The following is an 18,072-nucleotide window of genomic DNA, read 5'->3' as shown; positions in this document are numbered from 1 at the left end:
AAAAGCAAAGTAGGGGTGGTGTAGTGGACAGCAGAGTGAAAGCCTCCTCTGGAATAGTCTGACTTGGTCCAATGCATGGTGTTGGTTAGTTCATCATGGTGTTCATAAAAGAGAACTACATAGAAAGGTGACTAAATTCTTACTGGGTCTGTATAAGCTGGAAAGCTCTAGGTCAAGTTAACAAAAGCTAACCTTAATCAAAAACAGAGTCCCAGCTCCTCAATCCATTCCTAGATCTAGTTTATGGACCAATTATACTACCCTAAACTTATTCTATTAATCTTTCTCCTTGCCTTTCCCCATTGGGACCTTCAGCATTTTATTTCAGTAACTGTACATGGTAACTGTGGCTAAATTTTCATTGTTTTGTCTCTTTTCCATCAGTTTCATTAGCTACATGGAACCAGAAAATCAAACATGTGTTTCAGAATTTATCCTCCTGGGGCTCTCAGAAGAGGTATTACTACAGTCCCTCCTTTTTGGATTTTTTTCTGTCCATGTACCTGGTAACTTTCATTGGGAACCTACTCATCATCCTGGCAATTATCACTGACTCCTGCCTCCACACGCCCATGTACCTCTTCCTCTCTAATCTCTCTTTTGCAGACATCTGTTTCACCTCCACCACAGTCCCCAAAATGCTGTTGAATATCCAGACACAGAGAAAATTCATTACCTATGCAGAATATATCACCCAGGTATATTTCTTCATGCTTTTTGGAGATCTGGATAACTTCCTTCTGACGGTGATGGCTTATGACCGGTTTGTGGCCATCTGTCACCCCCTACAATATGGTCATGATGAACCCTTGGGTCTGTGGGCTCCTGCTTATGGCATGCTGAATTATGACTGCCCTGCAGTCATTGTCACAGAGCTTAATGGTTTTACGGCTCTCTTTTTGTAATGATTTGGAAATCCCTCACTTTTTCTGTGAACTTAATCAATTGGTCCAACTTGCTTGTTCTGACACCTTTCTCAATGATATAGTTATGTATTTTGCTACTGGACTTGTTGGTGTTGTTCCTCTTACTGGAATTCTCTTCTCTTACTCTAAGATTGTAACCTCCATTTTGAGAATTTCATCAGCTGGAGGCAAGTATAGAGCATTTTCCACATGTGGGTCTCACCTTTCAGTTGTCTCCTTGTTCTACTGCACAGGCCTTGGGGTCTACCTCAGTTCTACTGGTTCACAAAACTCCAGGACAAGTGCCATAGCCTCAGTGATGTATACAGTGGTCACACCCATGCTGAACCCCTTTATTTACAGTCTTAAAAACAAAGACATAAAGCAATCCCTTAAAAAACTCTTCAGCCAAAAAACATTCTGTGCATAGGGGTATTATCTCTATGAAAATAGAGACTTGATTGTAAGTAACAACGCTTAAAACCCTAGAAGACCTAAGTCATGATAATGTTATCAGCTCACAGAATGATGATAATCTGCAATTTATGCTATTTCAAGGATTCAGTCTCTTAATTTTTTCATACATGACAAGTAACTATCTTTTGTACTTTATTTAAAACTTTGATCTCATTATATTTTAGGGGGGTTTCAGCCTGGGAAATAGAATCCAGTACATCAAATTTTCAGCAGCAAATATGTGTGATACAGAAGATTTGGTGCTAACAGCATTATAGGAAGAGCTGGAGGAATAAACGTGTGATACATCCTGTGCTGGATGAGAGGAGCTACCCTTTGTATTATCTGCTCTCAAAGAAAATTCATTAGACATATCAAGGGCTATGTACCAACTGTGTTAATCCACTTTAGGAATTGAGCACACGTATACATATACCACATCTTCTTTATCCATTCATCTTTCGATGGACACCGAGACTCCTTCCACAGTGTGGCTATTGTGGACATTGCTGCTATAAACATTGGGGTGCAGGTGTCACATGGGAGTTTCTATACTTCATCCCAGAAAAGCAACACTGCTTTTTTTTTTCTTTTCAAATTCTAGTTAGTTGACATTCAGTGCAGTATTAATTTCTGGGGTAGAATTAGGTGATTCATCACTTATATATAGCACCCAGTGCTCCTACTGGGGATTTACCCCAAAGATACAGATGCAGTGAAAAGCCGAGACACCTGCACGCCAATGTTTATAGCAGCAATGTCCACAATAGCCAAACTGTGGAAGGAGCCTCGGTGTCCATCGAAAGATGAATGGATAAAGAAGATGTGGTTTATGTATACAATGGAATATTACTCAGCCATTAGAAACAACAAATACCCACCATTTGCTTTGATGTGGATGGAACTGGAGGGTATTATGCTGAGTGAAATAAGTCAATCGGAGAAGGACAAACATTATATGGTCTCATTCATTTGGGGAATATAAAAAATAGTGAAAGGAAATAAAGGGGAAAGGAGAAAAAATGAGTGGGAAATATCAGAAAGGGAGACAGAACATGAGAGACTCCTGACTCTGGGAAACGAACAAGGGGTGGTGGAAAGGGAGGTGGGCGGGGGGTGGGAGGGACTGGGTGATGGGCCCTGAGGGGGGCACTTGGCGGGATGAGCACTGGGTGTTATGCTATATGTTGGCAAATTGAACTCCAATAAAAAAATAAAAAAATAATAAAAAAAGGAATTGAGCACATGGCAATAGCAGAAGGAATTGGGGCCACCCTTGGATAAAGTTTGCAATAATCCACATTCACTTTCTAAGATCTAATTTTCTTCTGCACCATTCAAAACGTAAGGGTAGCACAATAGAAATGACAAGCTCTGACATTCAAGCATTGATCATATTATTAATCTTTGTAAGTTCCCTAGGATGCATTGTTATTCTTAATATTTTGGTAGGCAAGAACACGATAAGGAGATTTATCATAGTAACTCCTACCATAATGCCCCTTGCTCAGATTATAAAAGCATCGTGGGTATTTTGCCAATTGCCATCTATGACTTTTCCATCTTGGCAGGCCAAAATTCAGTCCTAATAACAGTATATAGCTATGGACCTGAAATATGCTTTATGAAACAGAATAAGTAAAGTTAAATAAGGCTTTATTATTTATCATTACCTGATCCAGAATTGACCTCACTAATTTGTATGCCATAATGGTAGTTGCCTATTTGGGATTCCTACTCTTGATTTTGGCTCAAGTCATCATCTCAGGGTTGTGCGATCAAGCCCTGAGTTGGGCTCTATGGTCAGCAATGAAAGGTACTTGAGATTCTCTCTCCCTCTTTCTCTGCCCCTTCCCTTGTTTACACACTCTCTCTCTTAAAATACATGAATAAAATATTTTAAAAAGAAAATGAAAGGTAGAAAAATGCCTGATTGCAGTATTTTCCAGTTTCCATAGTATAAATCTCTCACCTTGGCCAATTTTAAGCTTCCCATACTTTGCATCTACCAACATAGAATGGGATGAGATGTGCACAGTCAGACCTCATAACCCATTAGGAGCCAGATCCAACACAGAAGCATCTTTGTTTAAAGTCAGGAGAAGCATCTTTGCTTAAAGTCTGTTGCAGTTTTAGTGTTCTTTCAAGGTGAGCTGGTCCCATCATTCGAAGGTCAGTATCAGTGAACACTCTCAGGTCTGAGAATCAAGTGAGTGATTGTGACTCTTAATTATGGTGATTTGGGCCACGTTTCTTTTTATAAGAACTACAATTTTTCTTAGTTCTATAAATGGATGGGATCTTAATAAGATGCTCTTCACTTTTATTCATGGAGGCATCACAGTCAATTATCTTTTTCAAAAATCCCTGTGGTTCAATCAATTTTGATTAAAATATTGATCCTTCTACATATTAAGTTAATAATAAATTCCTTGCCTCTTACATTGAATGACATCCACTTGGTCTCTGCCAGTTCATGATGCCACACTATTGAACCTAGGATAAACCTATTTCAATCTCAGCATCTCCCATGTTATGTTAGCTTTGTCATGCAGGGAACAACCACTATGGAGCTCTTCAGAGGTGTCACAAACCTCACCAAGGTATTTCTCAATCTTTTGATGAATACTACAGTCTCCAACCCCTTTCCTAAGGCATTCTTGGGAGTTAGATGTTGAATCATAGAAGATAAATCCACACAGCACTGCTTTTATTTCATCCCATAAACTTATGTATGCTGTGACTTTATTTCCATTTATCTGAAGGTAATTTCTAATTTCCCTTTGATTTCTTCCTTTGTCAACTGGTTGTTTGAGTGTGCTGTTTAATTTTTCACATATTTGTGAATTTTCCACTTTTCCCTCCTATATTGAGTTCTAGATTCATTCCCTGTGGTTGGAGAAGATACTTGGAGTAATTTCAACTTAAAAATGTATAGGGAATTGTTTTTTCAAGACTTTTTTAGTTTTGATTTGATTTGTGTAGTGACACTTTTGATTTCCTTCTCATTTCTTCTTTGCCTGTACTTTATAGGCAAATCTTTGTTTGTTACCATGAGGATTACATGCAACATCATGAACTTGTAACAATCTAATTTGAGCTGACACCAACTTGACTTCAGTCATATACAAAACTCTACTCATATAGTTCCATCCATCATTTTATCAATATTGAAATTCATGTAATTATTGTTTAGCAGTCGTATTGTAAATACACACATCAAATGTGGTGTTAAAGTCCAAAATTATAAAATGCTGGTTTTTGTATTTGGTCATATACTTAACTTTAACAGAAATCTTTATAGCTTCATATGACTTCAAACTACTGTCTAGTGTCCTTTCATTTCAACGTGAAGGACTCCCTTTGGCTTTTTTGGAGGGTGGGTCTAGTAGGAATTTAACTGGATCAGCTTTTGTTTATCTGAGAATGTCTGAAATTCTCCTTCTCTCCTCTTCCTGGAGTATAGTTCTGAGGAGATAAGAAAGGCTTCCCCTAGGAGTGAGAACCAGAGTCAGGGCTCATAGTATATTGCTGCCTTACACTTATACAATCTTTTCATCAAAAGCCAAAATTTCTTAAAAAAAACATGTAATGCTCAGAAATTAATAACATTTGGGTAATTTATCTAAAGGAAATTTACTCCTTCATTCATTAAGTAGATGTACACATTGTATTAGTCAGCTTGAGCTGCTATAAGAAAATACCAGAGACTGGATAGCTTAAATCACAGAAATTTATTTATTTTCTCACATTTATGAAGGATGGAAGTCAAAGATCATGTGCAATTATGGTTGGGTTCTTTTTTTAAGTCTAAAATTATTATTATTATTGTTATTTATGGTTGGGTTCTGATGAGAGATTTCTTTCTGGCTTGTAGGCAGCTGCCTTCATTATTGGTTTTCAACTGTTATTTTCTCAGCGCATGTGAGGAGAGAGAGAGAGGGAGAAAGAAAGAGAGAGAGAGAAAGAGAAAGAGAAAGAGAAAGAGAAAGAGAAAGAGAAAGAGAAAGAGAAAGAGAGATCTTTTCATCTTATAAACCCACCGATGCAACCCAACCCAAATGGGTTAGGGCCCACCCTTCTGACTTTACTTAACTTTATCACTTCCTGAAATATGTGAATACAATCATACTGGGGATTTGAGCTTCAATCTATGAATTTTAAGGGACACAATTCAGTCCATAACACATATCTCAAGGTGCCAGGCATTGTGTTGGGTATGGAAGGGGAACATGTGTACTTTGGGCAGAGTGAGGGTGCTCAGAATTTATGATAGTTCCTAATAACTCTTGATTTTATTACCTGACTCAGCCAGCAATCTATTTCCCTTATTTAAGTTCATGGACAGCAACCCACTCTGTCTTTAGATCCTTAACAATATCCCTTCATTTTTACTAATGTAAAAAGGAAAGGAAAGGATCAGTGCTCTAACTAGATAGACCAGGTTAGGGACTAGATTTTAATACTTGAGGTCAATCACAGTCAGTTATCTCTATCCAAACCATCTGGAATTGCCTCAAGGAAATTTTGTAATACAGTCTCATTTTGGGAAAATTTTCCTTGTCTTTTTTAGTGATGCTAGGGAAAGTCAGAAGAGAGACCCAAAAAAGATCCATCCAGAATTTCTACTCACTTTGCACACCTTTTAACTAGCTAGCATCACCCCATATTATCACTTTTGCTTCCTAATATGTCCTAAGTGGCTTGTCCTTGTACAGGTTTTTTCTTCTCTGCTTTTATGGTCCCCAGCTAAATCTATCCCTCAGTGATATGTTTCCACACTTCTTAGATCTTTTCCTCCATAGTGCAGAAAATCACACAATAGTCCTGTGTTTTGCTGACAGTAATCTACCAATGAATACATTCACTTGACTAGGAACTCTGACCTAGTCACTTATGTCATTAACTTGGAATTTCATGTCATTTGTATGTGTGACTTTGGAAATCATATGACATATACATGACAGCACAAACAGGTGTGACTTTTTTATTGCACTTTTTCACACTTTTCAGATATTACATTTTTTACAAATTGAATGTTTGTGACAAGCCTACATGGAGCAAGTCTATTGGTACCAATTATCTAATGACATTTGTTCACTTTGTGTCTCTGTGTCAGAATTGGGTAATTCTTGCAATATTTCAAACTTTTTCATTATTATATTTGTTATGATGATTTGTGATCCATGATTTTTGAAATTACTATTGTAATTGTTTTGGGGCTTCACAAACTATACACATAAGAGAGAAAACTTAATGGACAAATGGTGTGTATTGTTATGCATCCACTGACTGGTTGTTCTCCATTTCCTCCCCTCTCCTCAGGTCTCCCTGTTCCCCAAGACACGACAATATTGATATTAGGCCCATTAGCAACCCTACAATGGCCTGCAAGTGTTCAAGTGAAAGAAAGAGTTAGACAATCTCTCACTTTAAATCAAAAGCTAGGAATAATTAACCTTAGTGAGGGAAGCAGGCAGGAAGCCAAGATAGCCTCCCTGGAGGCTGATATTGGAGACTGAAGCTCTGTCCCATATAAGACAGGAGGAAGGGGTGAGGCATTGGTCTCCCAACCAGACTTAGGGCTCCAAAGAAAGAACAATGTCCTGTCCAGGCCAAGATTGCACAGTTCATTCTATGAAATAGTACTTTTATGAGCTCTATTCTCTATTGGAGAAATGGGGCTCAGTCGGATTTAATGTTCTCCAAGACATAAACCAAGTAAGGGATATAGTCTTAATTGGAATTATGTAGGATGCTTCCAGTTCTGAAAATCTGGGGTAGTGGTCCTCCAGCAGAGATGCCCTTGTTATTGGCCATATCTGAAAGGATGCTGTCGAATACCACAATCCACAGGACAGCATCCAACAAAATTAACTATCCAGTTCCAAGGGTCAATGATGAGAAGGTGAGGAAACCTTCTCCAACCTTTCTGTGCACACAATTCACCAGCGATTGTAGTTGAAATGCAAATTCTGACTCATCAGACCCCCAGGGGCCCAGCGACTGCATTTCTAAAAAGCTCCCCATGGGGGGATCCCTGGGTGGCACAGCGGTTTGGCGCCTGCCTTTGGCCCAGGGCGCGATCCTGGAGTGCCGGGATCGAATCCCACATCGGGCTCCCGGTGCATGGAGCCTGGTTCTCCCTCTGCCTGTGTCTCTGCCTCTCTCTCTGTGACTATCATAAATAAAAATTAAAAAAAAAAAAAAAAGCTCCCCATGCCATGCCGTTGATGCTGTAAGTCCTGGTCTGTGGAGCACAGTTTGAGAACAAAGCTATGTTAGAGGTAATTATTTATTTATTTATTTATTTATTTATTTATTTATTTTATTGGAGTTCAATTTGCCAACACATAGCATAACATCCAGTGCTCATCCTGTCAAGTGCTCCCCTCAGTGCCCATCACCCAGTCACCCCAACCCCCTGCCCACCTCCCTTTCCACTACCCCTTGTTCGTTTCCCAGAGTTAGGTGTTGTTAGAGGGAATTTAAATTAAAATTTAATGTTATTAAGATGGCAATACTACCCAAAATATCTACAGATTTATCAACAATATGAAAATAATAAAAAGGGGGCTTGGGGGAAATTTTTTTTAAAAACCCATCCTAAAATTAAATTTTAAGGGCAGCCCCAGTGGCGCAGCGGTTTGGTACTGCCTGCAGCCCAGGGCATGATCCTGGAGACCCTGGATTGAGTCCCATGTCAGGCTCTCTGCATGGAGCCTGCTTCTCTCTCTGCCTCTCTCTCTCTGTGTCTCTATGAATAAATAAATAAAACCTTTAAAACGATTTTTTTAATTGAAATTTTCCAAGCATGAACACAACCTATCATACCATAATTATGTCTTATTTAATTTATTTAATCAATATTTTGTGTTTTTTTCTTTATAAGCCCTTTGTCTCTAATCAATTGTTCATCCCAGTGAGTAAATCTCCTTACACATACTGCTACTGTATTTCATATTTGGTTGAGAGATGTACAGCTTAAAAAGAAATGTAGTGCATAGTGATACGAGGGACAGTTTAAAATTTGCCTTATCATATTCGAGGTGATCTTTGACTCCAAGTTCATATTAAATCATCCTATGTATTCCAGGGGCACCTAGGTGGCACAGCCAGTTGAGTAACTGACTCTTGGTTTCATCTCAGGTTGTGACCTCATGATTCTGGAATTGAGTCCCATGTGGGGAGTTTGTGCTTAGCATTGAGTCTGCCTGAGATTCTCTCCCTCTCCCTCTTCCTCTGCCCGTTCCACTCATGCTCTCTCTCTCAAATAAGTAAATATTAAAAAAATCATTCCGTTTATTCAAATTTCTGTTTCCATGTAGACTCCATTGGTAGATATGTATTTGATAATCAGGTCTGCCAGTGACTAATGTAAGCAATGGGGACATAGAGCCTGAGCAGAGAACAGTATCCTAGTTGGGAGAATAAAACCGATGAACGTTTTAAAACACACCAGTATTTTCTTCATTAAGAAGAACAGTTAAGGTAGTGATAAAGAAAAAAATGACAGACACAAAGTGAAAACCTGTGGTCTCAGATCTGTAATGTAACATAATATTAAGGAAATGACCCAGTTGTCAAATAGAATTTTTTCCATCATAGTGGTAACTCATGACTTCTTTTAGGAAAACTAAGACATATTACTTGGGGAGATTTTTGTCCTTTGGGAAGAAATGATTCTTAGGAAATCCAAGCAGTTCCATGAGATAAATGGGAATTAGTAACTTTTTAATATCAAAGATTGGGAATAAATTAAGAAATAAAGGATGAAAATTAAGGGAAAAACTTAATAACATGAGTAAGTTGTCCTGAGAAGTTGAAAAAATTAAAATTCCAGGAAATAAATGAAAGAAGCAAGTTCTATTTCCACAATATTCTTTTAAAAATCCTAACTTCTGGGAATCCCTGGGTGGCTCAGTGGTTTAGCGCCTGCCTTCGGCTTGGGGTGTGGTCCTGGAGTCCCTTGTTCGAATCCCACATCAGACTCTCTGCATGGAGTCTGCTTCTCCCTCTGCCTGTGTCTCTGCATAGAGCCTGCTTCTCTCTCTGCCTGTGTCTCTGCCTCCCCCTCCTTCTCTCTGTGTCTCATGAATAAATGAATAAAAAAAATCTTAAAAAATAATCCTAACTTTTGCCTCCAAGGCTTTGAGGCCTACAATTATGGGAAATTCTTCAGCAATAGGACAACTGGCCTTTTGATAGCTTCCAGCCCAGAGAATTTCATCAGAGCCCTCTTTATGTTTCTGTTCCTCAGGCTGTAGATGAAGGGGTTCAGCATAGGTGTGACCACTGTGTACATCACTGAGGCCACTGCACTTGTGTAGGAGCTCTGGGGAGCAGCAGAGCTAAGGTACACTCCTAGGGCTGTACAATAAAATAAAGAGACAACTGAGAGGTGAGATGCACAGGTGGAAAATGCTTTATGCTTACCCTGAGCTGATGATATTCTATGTATGCAGGAAACTATCTTAGAGTAGGAGTAAAGGACCCCAGCCAGGGGAACACCCCCCAGGAGCACAGCTGCAAAGTATATCATCATGTTATTAAGAAATATGTCAGAACAGGCAAGTTGGATCATGTGATTGAGTTCACAGAAAAAGTGCGGGATTTCCACCTCTGTACAGAAGGACAGCTGCAACACCATTGAGGTCTGTAAAAAGGAGTGCAAGACACTTATGATCCAGGACACCAGAACTAGCAGTCCACAGAGCCGGGGGTTCATGATGACCATGTAGTGCAGGGGATGGCAGATGGCCACAAAACGGTCATAAGCCATCACAGCCAGGAGATAGATGTCCAACCCTGAAAAGATTATGAAAAAGTACATCTGTGTGATGCAGCCTGCATAGGTGATGACTTTGCTCTGAGTCTGGATGTTCAGCAGCATCTTGGGGACAGTGGTAGAGGTGAAACAGATGTCTACAAAGGACAGGTTGGCGAGGAAGAAGTACATGGGGGTGTGGAGGTGGGAGTCAGAGCTGATGGCCAGGATGATGAGCAGGTTTCCAAACACAGTGATCAGGTACATGGAGAGGAAAAGCCCAAATACGAGTGGCTGCCAGTCTGGTCCCTCTGAAAATCCCAGAAGAAAGAATTCTGATATCCATGTATCATTGTTTGGTTGCATGTGGTTGCACTGACTACCAGGAAAGAGGAAAAAGACATGATCTGTTTTCACATGAACAGCATTGCTTATATAGTTGAAATGCTACTATTTATATTTTTCAGTCAATTATTAATTTCAGTATCTTGTGTAGGGATTGTGCCCTTGAAGAGATTCTGTCCCGTTCCATCTCTAGTTAGGCTTTTTGTTTTCATTTTCCCCATTGCCCCCAACAGGTCATTCACTTTACTGTTTTATTAAGAATATCTTTCAGGATACTTGGTGGCTCAGTCAGATAGGGATCTGACTCTTGATTGTGGCTCAGGTGATGATCTCAGGGTAGTGAGATCGAGCCCCACATTAGGCTCTGCTCTGGGTGTGGAGTCTGCTCTAGATTCTTTCTACCATTCCCTCTGTCCCTCCCCTGTTCACACTTTCTCTCTATCTCTCTCTCTCCCTAAAAAAAGAATATATTTCATGCATTCAAGGAGTATGTATTGAGTGTCAAACATGTTCCAGGCAATGTCTATGTCTAGACAATAAATATAGGACACTGAAAGCCAAAAGCCACTATAATCCAATTATGGAAAAAGAACAGAAACAAATAAAATAATAATATATCACAGGGTGTCAAGTGCTATGAGGAGAACAAGAGTAGGTATCAAGGAGAGAGTGGATATGACTGTTATTCTGTAATTGGTGTTTAGGGAAGACCAGTAAACAAGGTGACATTTGAACAGAGACCTCAAGGAAGAGAGGGCAGGAGCCATGAGCATGTCTGGTGAAATGTGTGCAGACAGAGGGATTGGCTTCTGCAGAGCCCCTGAGGATTATATTACTTTGAACTACTCAAATCCAAAAAAGGAAGCAAGTGTGGGAAGGGGAATAAGCAGGAGAGCGATCAGAGCTGGTGTCAAGCAGTGCTGTTGGTTAAACTTCAATAAAAGGAATCACTCAGGCACATTACATGTTTCTTGTATTTTATAATCTACTTGCAAAAGAGTCCTGTAAATTGAAATAGAGCCCCTCCTGAATACCATTAGGCAATTGAGTTTTGGCCTCTGTAAGAGTCACCTTAGAATATAATAGACCATGTACCCCCACTCTGAAGACTGTTCTCACTCCACAAGTGGCATGCATGCATGCACAAGTACATATGCTGCCATGTATGTGTGCACACACACAACTCCAGATCATTACTCCCTGGGTTGTGTTCTTACCATGACTCCTCATCCCTAGTTCCAATGATGAAGCTGGAGCAGCGGTAACTCAAGCTGGCCAGGTCAGTGATCATTCCCTTAAACAATGTAAAATGCTAACTGATAGTCCAATTGGCAAGTTTCCCATGGACAAAAAAATTGACAAATCATCCCAGCATACTCATTTTCTATCCTGTATTTAAAGAAACACAATCTGCTCAAAAACGAGAGAGAGAGAGAGAGAGAGAGAGAGAGAGAAATCAAACAAAGGTGGCAAAAAGATCTAATGGTTCAGGTGGTTGCTGAAACCTGAGAGACCAAGAGGAAGAAAGCCTCCCTGGTTCAGACAACATTCCAACTCTTGTATCTCCCAGATGTCCCTGAAAAAATAATAGAGGAGCAAAATTAAATTAAGTCAGAAGACAAAAGTAGTGGTATCTTCATGGTGTCATTTGCCTTAGAGAGTGAATGTGCTGAGAGGAAATTGTGCTAAGGGGAGAAACCAGCAGTTTAGCAGAGGAAACAGGCCAAGCACAGCATGGTCCAGTATGGTAGGATGAGCAGGAGGAGACTGTTTTGTCTATGTCTCTCTCTAATTTATTTGACCAAGATGCCTTTTAGGATCCTCAAGGGGGTGGGGACTTCCGTCTCCCTTTCCTTATGTAGCATCTTTTCTTGGCTTTTCCTGGGATTTGGATTCTGCTGGATTTTGGACACAGTGTGTGCATTCTGGCCCCATTTCTGGTCTTTGCACAATATCCAAAAGCCAGTTCAGACCTCAATGTTCAAAATTGTGCACCCATCTGTGTCCTCTGGCTCTAAATGACCATCTCCATAAGATTCACACCTGAAACTCTAGTACTGTGACTCCACTATCATTATGCAAGCACCAAAGGAGTAGGGCCTTCACCAACATTGTTCACTGTAGATTTCAAAATGAGATGTGAGCATATGCACACTCACAGGGAAACAAATTGAGAAAATGAGAAGTTCTGACCTAAAAGGATGGGCAGAGACATCTAAGCTAGCTATGTAGAGTGGTTTCATGCAACCATGTTAGACAAAACTGAGTGGAGCACTGAAATGAACTAAGATGTGATGTGCAATAGCAGTAATTGAACAATATTGACATGGATCAGTAATTAATTTAGCAATGATCTTGACATTAGGGAATAAAGAATAGAAATTTCCTAGAACTCTCTAGTCTTAGCTGGTGCTATCTTCATTTTGTTGAGGGAATCAGCAGCTAGGTTTCGGTGCACATGGGCATTTCATATATGACAAGGTTGTATTTCAATTTATTTGGTAAAGGTTGTTTCATACAAGCTGGCACATATGCTATCCATCTGAAAGAAAATAAAGTGGTTCCTAGACTTGTACATCAAAAACAATTAAGAGGGATTACAGACCTCTGTGTAAATGGGAACAGTTCATTCAAGTGAAGGTGGAAAATACGGATACAAGCTACAGATGAATAAAACCATTGTAATTAAGACAGGAAAATCAGAAGTAAGGAGAGAGACATATTTAACTATTTAAAATTTAAAAATTTTATGGACAATATATACAACCAAAAGTCATTGAACATTCCAAAAAAAAAAAAAAACAAAAGTCATTGAACAATAATGCTGCTAGCTACAGAATATGCATAGAGTTTATGGACATATGATAATCATAGGTATCTAACAATGAACCTGGTGATCAAATATATAAATATTTGCTCAAATTTATTAATGGTTTAAGAAGACAGCAAGAAATCACTTGCATATCCATCAGCCTGTGAGACAAGGTTAAATATCTCTTTCACTGATTGGATTGGAATTTTTAAACAGGTAGCAAAAGAAGTTTCTCTAATTTTTCTGGGAGAAACATGAACTGTTACAATGTTGGGAAAACGAAGGCAGACGTAAATATTAAAATACACATATTCTTTAACTCAGCGGTTCTTAATCTCAGTGCTACTGATATTCTGTTCCAGCCCATTCTCCATGGTGGTGTATGTCCTGGGCTTTGTAGGGATGTTTAGAGTATCCCTGGCCTCTCCTGACACCTCCCATATGACCTCCAAATTGCTCAGTGTCCCCCTGGGGAACAATATCTCCTCCTGTGGAGAACAAGATTTTTAACATAACAATCTCAAAATATTTTTGTAGAATTGCTGTAATAGCAATCAAGGTATTGAAATAGAATAGAAGAAGCTTTCAAAGTATTTGTAGCAGAGCCACATAGTGAAATATTATGCTGACCCTGAAATTACAAATCAGCATTACCCTCGTTGACTGAGGGAAGTGCATGGGGTACCATTGAGTAAGATGTAGGAATTGGCACAGGTAGAAAACAAGACTGACCCAGAACTTTAAGAGCATTCATGATGAGCACAGGATACTAATCCATTTGTATGGTGTATGAATGTGAATGTGTGTGCACCATCTAGGAACAGAAGTTTTAAAAGACACTAAAAACTTAAGGAAGAAAGTTTGTTGGGAGGAATGAAATTAGGTCAAGTATGGTGGCTTCAAAACAACTGTGTGAAACAAAATTACATGAGGATCTAAAATAATGTATATAAAGACATAAAAAAATAATTGAGTGCTATCAAGATGGGTTGCTAATTCCAGACTAAATGTCCAAACATGTGAAATAAAAGAATATGAGAGAATGACATTTATAGCTGGGGAGGAAGCAGTATCTAAGTGATAATATTTTTCTTACATAAAGATATATGGATTCAAGTATGCTTATGGAAGGTACAGGTGATCTTCAGTCAAATGTAAAGAAGCGATGATGGATAAAGATGATGCAACTTTTAGAAATAGATCTCATCACAAAGAGCCAAAAGGATCCATGAGGAATGACAGAGAAGTGAAAAGAAGTGGGAAATATATATAGAAGCGAGTTATTATCAATTTACAAAATACCATTTATTTTCTATTTTCTTATCACAAGGATTGGCAAGTGAAGAATATAAGTGACAGTTCATTTTTTCAGTAAGAATAATAAAATTAAAAAACAATGTAGAGAACACTATATAACTGACAGGTTTGAGCCTATACTACTAATAAACACAATTCTGCATATATATACACATACACAATAGAACTCAATGCAAACAGCAAAGTTCATAAAACAAAAACAAAACCCTCCTCCAATTCCTTGTCTGATATAATACAATCATAAAAGGGAATAAAATCCTCCTGGCCCCACTGTACAAATGCAAAGACCTGGTAGAGACAATACACAATACAGAAACCAATGAATAACTAATCCACAAGTATATTCAGCTCTCTGGTAATGAAATCATTGCAAAGCAACAGTCTTTCACATAGTTTTCACTTGTCAGATAATTGTTTTCATGTGAATATCCAGAGTAACAGGGGATGCTGTGAAAATGGATATCATGAATTACTGTTGCAAGGTCATATCTGCAAGCAATGAATTGGTCTAGGCCTTTCTCATCAGTATGGAAACAGAGTCCAATAAGCCCCATTTTAAAGAAGAAATAGAAATGCCTTGACTTAACTGAACATCCCTCCATCCCTAATATTCCTACTCCCTTTAATTGCAATACTCACAGGTTGTGTTCTATTTTAATGGAAGTACTTTATCCCCTTACTTCATTGTCAATAACCACCCATGTGCTCCTAGCTCTGTCTACTTTTTTCTTTAATATCATCAATGAATTCAGTAATTATTTCTTCAGGCAAGCAAATGAACATAGAGATATCTAGGTTCTGGCCAAGACTGGTGGCTGTCAGCTGACCTCAGGTCAATGCACCTGGTTTGAATTGTCTTTGACCCTTCCCTACAGGACCTGCTGGGCTATGGGACTCACCTGCACAGGAACTCTAAGGGAGTCTCTATGTGGCAGTCTGAATTCCTCCTGGGTGGGAATGATGGTGACTAAACTGTCCCCACACAAGATGGCAGGAAGGAGCCTGGCATTAATCTCCTAGCCAAACTTAAGTTTCCAGAGGCAACAACCAGGTTCCATGCAGCCCATGGTAGCACAGGCAGGGGGACTGCCACTCAGGGGATATTTAAAGCTTCCTCTGTCTATTCATGAGGCATGTTTCTCTCCTGTTCCTCCAATCTCTAAGCACATGATTTCCCTGTGGGGCAGTGGTCTGGACACAAAGGAAAGTCTTCCTGGAGATGGTGTGTTCCCAACAGACCAGGTTATAAGTGAGTGAATCCAGAGTTAATTATTCTTTCTTCAGAACTCAACTACTTTTGGTAGAGACACAGCCTTGCCATCTACAGAAAATTGCTGTTTTCCTTTTCATATGTGAGGAAAACTATTTCTTTGAGATGAACTTTGAGGCAACACAGACCTCAGTTTCATGACATATTTGCTAAATATTTAGGAATTAAAGAGCTGTCATTGAGTCCATAATTGTGAAGAACATTTCCCTCTTGTGACTCCAATCTCTAAGCACATGATTCCTAGGTGGAAAAGTCCTATAGACAGAAAGTATGTTTTCCTAATGAACCTCAGTTCCCAAAAGACTAGGTTAGAGGTCAAGGGAATCCAGTTCTTTTGTTTCCATGATGTTTTTTTTACTTAAACTTCCTGAACTTGCCCCCTTCCTGATGTGTGAATCTCCTAGCACCTTATCCTAGCTCGTGTTTTAGATAGTATTAACTTCCACCATTGTAGAGCAAAATGAGGCAGAGAAAATAAAAAACGCAAAACAACAACAAAAACCCATATCTTGTTTATCTCCCAAAATTAAGTTGAGTATGTTGAAGGGAATCTGGAAGTGGAAAATATATCTAGGACCTGTAATTGTAGAAGTATGAAAGCAAAAAAGGAAGACTCTTAAAAATGAAGAGGTGGTAAAATATTGTAGTTAAGGTGGGAAAAGAGAAAAACAATTGGAAATTTACAGTCTGATATAAAAACGAGTTGTACTGGAAAAAGGAAGAAAAACAAAAAACAAACAAAAAAATAGGACGGGTACCCTCTGTTCTATATACTATAAATCCTTCAGCTTCCCCTGGAGATTTCCAGCGCTGCTTGGCCAAGACCTTGCTCTTCCCCTGTCCTTCCAGCTGGTTTTCTGGGGGAGGGGCCTGCTGTGCTGATTCTCAGGTGTGTGCACCTGAGGGAGCTGCCCCAACCCCTGCCAGGTGTATGGCTTAGTGGGAGCTGTTTATCCTGTGAGGCCCCTGCTCCCTGGCGGCCCTGCTGAGTCCCAGGCACAGAGTGACACCAGGAGGAACAATAGTGGCGGCGGCCAGCTCTCCAGCCCTGGAGTCAACTCCCGCAGTAACTACTGCAGCTCTCAGTCCGCAGGACCTGGATGCTCCGGGGGCGGGGGCCGCGGATCTGCACAGCTCCTGGCCCGGGGTGGCAGGAGCATCCTCGCTGTCCTGTGTCCTCCGGCCTCTGCCTGTCCCGAGGGGAGCACAGGATCGTGGGCTGTGTCCCCTGGCGCCCTGAGATCCGGGGTCTGCGCTGCTGGAATTACGCTCCCGGGCTCGGCTTCTGAAGGCAGCAGGTGCAGCCTCCTCCGCCCAGAGGCCCTTCCTAACCTTCCGGCTTCTCCCCGAGGCCCGGCCTGGCAGGCGCTCCAGCCCTTTACGGAGCTGGGCCTGCGGTGTGTGGGATGCTCTCCCCCGGGCGCACTTCCTCTATTTCCCTGCTAAGCGCCTTTCCATCCAGGAAGAATCCCGTGTGGATGTTTTAAAAAGTCCTGCTTCTCCAGGGTTGCGCTTTCCCATCCCAGAGGCTTTTGCTGCAGGGCTTTAGCCTAGCTCCTCACGGGCCCCTCCCCAACTTGATTCTTTTTTATTTTTTTCCACCTTCCTACCTTGTTAGAAGCGAAGACCCTTCTCTCTGCCGCGTTCCAGCTGTTCTCTCTTTATTTTTAAAATATTTTTTTTATTGGGGATCCCTAGGTGGCGCAGTGGTTTGGCGCCTGCCTTTGGCCCAGGGCGTGATCCTGGAGACCCCGGATCGAATCCCACGTCAGGCTCCCGGTACATGGAGCCTGCTTCTCTCTCTGCCTGTGTCTCTGCCTCTCTCTCTCTCTCTGTATGACTATCATAAATTAAAAAAAAAAGAAAAAAATTTTTTTTATTGGAGTTCAATTTGCCAACACATAGCATAACACCCAGTGCTCATCCCGCCAAGTGCCCCCTCAGTGCCCATCACCCAGTGACTCCAACCTCCACCCACCTCCCCTTCCACTACCCTTTGTTCGTTTTCCAGAGTTAGGTGTCTCTCGTGTTTTGTCACCCTCACTGATATTTTCACTCCTTTTCCTTTATTCTCTTTCACTAATTTTTATATTCCCCAAAAGAATGAGAACATATAATGTTTGTCTTTCTCTGATTGACTTATTTCACTCAGCATAATACCCTCCAGGTCCCTCCATGTGGAAGCAAATGGTGTGTATTT

The 18,072-nt window shown here is 40.3% G+C and overlaps 1 protein-coding gene and 1 pseudogene across 1 annotated transcript; one reads left to right on the top strand and one right to left on the bottom strand.

The window, feature by feature from the left end:
- The first annotated feature begins 397 nt into the window (after nucleotides 1-397).
- LOC140611454 (olfactory receptor 7A17-like) lies at nucleotides 398-1,335 on the top strand (annotated as a pseudogene).
- Nucleotides 1,336-9,525: 8,190 nt separating this feature from the next.
- Nucleotides 9,526-10,494, bottom strand: LOC140611453 (olfactory receptor-like protein OLF4). The gene has a single exon (XM_072788207.1). The coding sequence runs from the start codon at nucleotides 10,492-10,494 to the stop codon at nucleotides 9,526-9,528; it is 969 nt and encodes a 322-aa protein (XP_072644308.1).
- Nucleotides 10,495-18,072: the final 7,578 nt, after the last annotated feature.

The sequence above is a fragment of the Canis lupus genome, chromosome 19 (genome assembly GCF_048164855.1).
Source record: "Canis lupus baileyi chromosome 19, mCanLup2.hap1, whole genome shotgun sequence".
In the NCBI taxonomy this organism is placed as follows: domain Eukaryota; kingdom Metazoa; phylum Chordata; class Mammalia; order Carnivora; family Canidae; genus Canis; species Canis lupus.
The sequence above is the reverse complement of the archived record's forward strand: the minus strand, read 5'-3'. Positions and strand labels throughout refer to the sequence as shown.

Bases quoted from the DNA above. Each gene is read 5' to 3' on its own strand.
- LOC140611453 (XM_072788207.1), bottom strand. From the start codon at position 10,494: ATGCAACCAAACAATGATACATGGATATCAGAATTCTTTCTTCTGGGA.